This window comes from Lycium ferocissimum, chromosome 11 (genome assembly GCF_029784015.1).
Source record: "Lycium ferocissimum isolate CSIRO_LF1 chromosome 11, AGI_CSIRO_Lferr_CH_V1, whole genome shotgun sequence".
Taxonomy (NCBI): domain Eukaryota; kingdom Viridiplantae; phylum Streptophyta; class Magnoliopsida; order Solanales; family Solanaceae; genus Lycium; species Lycium ferocissimum.
In genome coordinates this window covers 30,145,750-30,151,084 of record NC_081352.1, presented here as the reverse complement: position 1 = coordinate 30,151,084, position 5,335 = coordinate 30,145,750, and the positions used below count along the sequence as shown (strand labels likewise).

Below are 5,335 nucleotides of genomic sequence, written 5' to 3'. Positions count from 1 at the left end.
AATTAAAAAAAAAAAAGATCGACCCCCTCCCGGCAGGCGATATAGATGACAGACCTTATTTTATCCCAAGTCCTTCTATTTTTTCTGTTCCACTTTATAACTGGATGAGCTTGATAATACACTTGATCATAATACTCCACATTTTGTTTTTAACAAGAATTATACATTACTATGGCTTGTCGATGTCATTTTTTATTTGCTAAATACGAGGTCTTTGTGTTTTTGTGCTGCTAGTCTTTAATTACTATTATTTGATGATAAAATCATATAAAACCTAGGGACCCAAACTTATTTTGTTAAATTAAAAGAAAAGGGGTATTAAGATATACATCCGAAAAAGGTGGAGATTTCTTTTTGATTTATCCCACTCCACAACCTTTAAAAAGTAGCCCATAAATAGCTGAAATATGTTCTTGATTGATTTGGCAAAACACTGAATTTACAGAGACGAGAAGTATTAAGAGTGTGTTTGGTATGGAGGAAAACAGGGAGGAGACAGAAAATGTTTTCCGATTTTTTCATGTTTGGTTGGTCAAAATGTCTTGGAAAACATTTTCTTTAGGAAAACAAGTTCCTTGAAAATGACTTTCTTAATGGAAATAGGAAAAACAAGTTTCACAAGTAATATTGCAAATTCATTGTCTCCTCCCCGACCAGCCAACACCCCTAACCCCTACCCCTGGACCTTCCCACACTCCGCTATCCCAAAAACCCCACTTCCCACCCTACACCACCCAAACTACCCACCACCTAATCACCCCCACCACTTAACCACTCCTCCCCCACCACCCCCACTACCTCCCTTCCCACCCCTATAACCACCTATTCCACCCCCTACCCCTATCACCCCCTACCTCTCACCTCCCTACCACCACCACCTTGTCTCTCAATTTTGCAAAACTAAGCACTTTGTGAAAGTAGTAATTTTCAAAAATAGCAACTTTACAAAAGTAATCACTTTACAAAAGTAGTTGCTTTCTAAAAACATTACTTGCGAAAAGTAGCTACTTTTCAAAAATAGTCATTTTTCAAAAGTAGTAACTTAAGAAAATAGTCATTTTTAGAAAATAGTCATTTTGTGAAAGTAGTTACTTTTAAAAACTAACTACTTTGCAAAAGTATCTATTTTTTTTTTTTAAATAGCCTCTTTGTGAAGTATTAAAATAACCATTTTTGCAATGTGTCCTTTGTAAGATAGTGACTACTTTTGCACTGTAGCCATTTTTAAAAGTGACACAAAAATGGTTACTTTTCTAAAGTGATCATTTTTTGAAAAATGACAAAAAGTTATTATTTTTGCAAACTTGCATTTTCAATCGTTTTGCAAGAAATATATTTTTGCAAAAATAACCATTTTATGTCCATTTTTCAAAAAATGATCACTTTAGAAAAGTAGCCATTTTTGTGTCACTTTTAAAAATGGCTACAGTACAAAAGTGGTCACTATCTTACAAAGGGCATGGATAAAAGGAGAGAAAAGTATTGATTGCAAACGGAATTTTAATTTTTTTGTGTTAATAAAATTATGATTTTTTATGTTACGGCCTTGAAAGAATGCAGAAAAAAGAGAAGTCATAGGTGGAATCTTGATCTTTATGATGGATGCTTCATTGGATTAATTTCACCAATAGTTACTATCCTTAATTTTTGTAATATTAAAGTAACAAAACTATTTTTTGTAATAGTAAAGTCATTAAATTAACTATTTATTATACTAAAGTTATAAATTAATTTTGGATTAAATCACTAAACTGTGTGTTACTTGTCCAGAAAATATAAATCACCAAAAAATTAAATTTTCAGAGTCAAAAAATAATATGTCATCGGCATCTTCATGAAAATAAGAAAGGGGGAAAGAACAAGTAGTTGAGTAAACCGTAACGGGCACTTGTCATGTAGAGAAAATCTTACACAATTGACACTAATTATATCTCATAAATAATTAAGATTTTCCACTCCTATCCTTTATTTAGTAGGAAAGTTAAAAAGATTTAACATTTGTTAGTGCTTACTTAGATTATATATAAATATTCTTGAGATAATAATTTCTGGTTACTTACCAAACATGAGAAAATAAGTATGAAATTCACTTATGTAGGAAAACATTTTTCAAGAAAAAAAAAAAAAAAAACCAATTTTACATCAGGTTCCTTCCGATCAAACGCACCTTTCAATCCTCTACATTTTCTAAGAAAAAAAAAAAGAAGAATTAAGGGAACCATTAAAATCACCATTAGGTGCATTGCGCTTTTTGGAATCTTTATAATAGGCTTAATTCTACAAAAAAACATTTTATGCTAAACTGAAAAAACTCCTACCTTCCGTCTTTCCTAAACAAAAGGAGAGGTGAATTGTTATTTCATTTTAGGTAAAATTATTAATCCATTAATATTAATTCAGTCTATTATAATCTCTCTCTCTCTAGCTCTCTCCCACTTTCTCTCTTTCTCCCTCTCTCTCTTCACATCCATAATCCAAAAGGAAAAAAAACAATTAACATTAAAAAGCTTGTTATTTGAAGGGAGGGTGAAAGAAAAATAAATAACTCAAAAAAAGGAAGTGTATTTTCTAAATTCATATGTAGAAAAAGATTATTATTAGCAACAAAGAATATTAATTAAGGGAAAATGGGGGCATATAGGGCTGATGAAGATTATGATTATTTGTTTAAAGTTGTGCTTATAGGTGATTCTGGTGTTGGCAAATCAAATTTGCTTTCTCGATTTACAAAAAATGAATTTAGCCAAGAATCTAAGTCTACAATTGGTGTTGAATTTGCAACACGTACCATACATGTTGATGACAAGATTATCAAAGCTCAGATTTGGGATACTGCTGGCCAAGAAAGGTGACATTCTTTAACTTTTACCATGCTCTTTTTATCTGATTAAATCGTGACAGATCCAGGATTTACACGTTTCCCGTTTTGAGTTGATGACAGAGTGGATTTGAATACGTACATTCATTGTTATATTTGCGATTACGTTTGAGAAAATCCAATCTCTTACTTTCTATTCGTAACAATAGCGTAATCAGAATTTAGACATTGTGGATTTTGCATTGTTAAAATGCGTTTTTTGAAATGCATATCTAAGTCCATCTGCATTTGTTTTTTCACATATGTACGGAATTTGATCATGAAACATTAGATTCTTCCGAACCGACAAATCTATTATTGGAGCTGCCATTGTTTTAAATTAAACTTAATAATCGTTTTTAATATATATATATTGTCTGAAACCTGTTATATTCAGGATAACTAAGGATTATATTTCCATAGCACCTCCTCCACAAGGGAAACTCCCTGGTGATGGGGCAGAAATTTATACTTATGTAATAGGAGAAATACAATTTTTTGTATATATTGTTTAATCCTCTCGATAAAAGGATCGCCTCTATTGTAGCGAGAAGCGTAGTGATGAATGTGGCTCAAAAGCTGCTTTAAGTCACATTTTCCAATCATAGGGGGTGATATTCTTGCATTTACATCTCCTTGAGTCCCCTTGCTAGAATTCCTGAGACGTCCTTTTATTCCCGCGATTCATGAGAATTGTTTCCATCACTAACCAGTTCATCTCGGTTAGAGCACTTTTGTGTTTGAACTCGTATCCGAACATGTTTGACATCTTCTGTATTTAAACCTCGAATCCAAACATTTTCGACAAGACCAAATCAATCGTCAAATATCGGTGTGTATGACTTAGCCATCATTGAGCAGACATCCTTTTGCCATAATCTTCCCCTATTAGACATAGCCTTTTCTCTTCGCATAGGGATAAAGAGGGAAGAGAAGAAGCAAAGTTTTTTGTTGAATATGAAAAGATTCAAGGAACTAAAAGAGAATTTTGTTTCTCCAACTTCCTCTAGTTCATTGATTATATTGCATTTTTACAATATTTCCCCCCTATATTGCCTTGAATTATCTAATATATTTAGAAAACATGATTGTTATACTAAAATATTTTTATAAAGGATGGTTGCTATAGAGAGGTCTAACTATATTGCCCTTTTACAATATATCCTCTCCTTTATATTGTCTTGAATGTTGTTTCTAATCATCTTTCTCGCCTCATAAAAGGTACCGTGCCATCACAAGTGCATATTATCGAGGAGCAGTGGGTGCCTTACTGGTTTATGACATAACTCGCCATGTAACATTTGAAAATGTAGCAAGATGGCTCAAGGAACTCAGAGACCACACAGATCAAAACATCGTCGTCATGCTTGTCGGAAACAAGGCGGATCTTCGCCACCTCCGAGCCGTTCCCACGGGCGAGTCGAGTGGTTTTGCAGAAAGAGAGAACACATTCTTCATGGAAACATCTGCACTAGAGGCTCTCAATGTAGAAAATGCCTTCACAGAAGTGCTCACTCAGATTTATCGAGTCGTCAGTCGAAAAGCTCTTGATATAGGAGATGATCCGACTTCTGTGCCAAGAGGACAAACAATTAACATTGGCAAAGATGATGTATCTGCTGTTAAGAAGGGTGGATGTTGTTCCGGTTAAGCAAAAGGATCGATCCAGAGGCGAATCCAGAATCTAGAGTCAGCAGGTTCAGAATGAGTGCGAACTTTTTTTTGGTATACATCTACATAATTGAACCTGTCCTAGATCCGCCTCTGAATTGATCGATCGATCAACTAACTAGCTGATGATTCAACCAACTTGATTTAATCAGGGATGCAAGTATATATATATATATATATATATATATATATATATATATATATATATATATATATATAACAACGGATGGAAGTTAGGCAAAAGAATTACTAGTACATTATTTTGTGGGGAAAAAGGGGCCGGGATGGAAGTACATTTAGCTTATAAGTTTACTTCGTTTATTTTTTCATGTGTATTTGTAAATCAAGGGAATTTCAGCTAAGGAAACTTTCTTGTTGCTACATAATACTTGCAATAGACTGAATGTTACAAGAAGTTGCATTTTGCTTCAGTAACCAAAAATAGAAGTAAAGTTTTTTTTCTTTTCTAGATGAACAAAAAGAAACAGTCTTAAGAAACCATTAGCTTTGACCCAAAACCTTGCATTTGTGCTAAGAAATGAATTAACTATGTAAAGATAATTTTAACAAAATCAAGTAAGTTGCCTTCTCTATTATTTAGAACTTAGAAACTCAAAATTCTGAATCAGCCTCTGTGGCCACCAATACTCAAAAAGGACAGAAAGGAGACCAGAAGTAGGGCCAGGGTAGAAAAATACGCGACATAAAAGCTTGGACGCACGTTAGCTTTCCTCCCATGCTCTCAGCACATGTTAGTTGAATGGCACTGGAAGTGGATAGCTATGACGAAAGGGCGTGGAAAAGGCC

The 5,335-nt window shown here is 33.7% G+C and overlaps 1 protein-coding gene across 1 annotated transcript; it reads left to right on the top strand.

Moving 5' to 3' along the window:
• The first annotated feature begins 2,399 nt into the window (after window positions 1–2,399).
• LOC132037547 (ras-related protein RABA1f-like) lies at window positions 2,400–4,701 on the top strand. Its single transcript, XM_059428071.1, has 2 exons — window positions 2,400–2,848; window positions 4,079–4,701. Exons 1-2 carry the CDS (start codon window positions 2,628–2,630, stop codon window positions 4,506–4,508), a joined length of 651 nt encoding a protein of 216 aa, XP_059284054.1. The 5' UTR covers window positions 2,400–2,627; the 3' UTR covers window positions 4,509–4,701.
• The last annotated feature ends 634 nt before the right edge of the window (window positions 4,702–5,335 follow it).

What these genes read in the sequence shown, in the direction of transcription:
- LOC132037547 (XM_059428071.1), top strand. Translation starts at nt 2,628, where the DNA reads ATGGGGGCATATAGGGCTGATGAAGATTATGATTATTTGTTTAAAGTT. An exon ending in GATACTGCTGGCCAAGAAAG is followed by an intron (nt 2,849 to 4,078) that starts GTGACATTCTTT and finishes GCCTCATAAAAG; the next exon opens with GTACCGTGCCATCACAAGTG.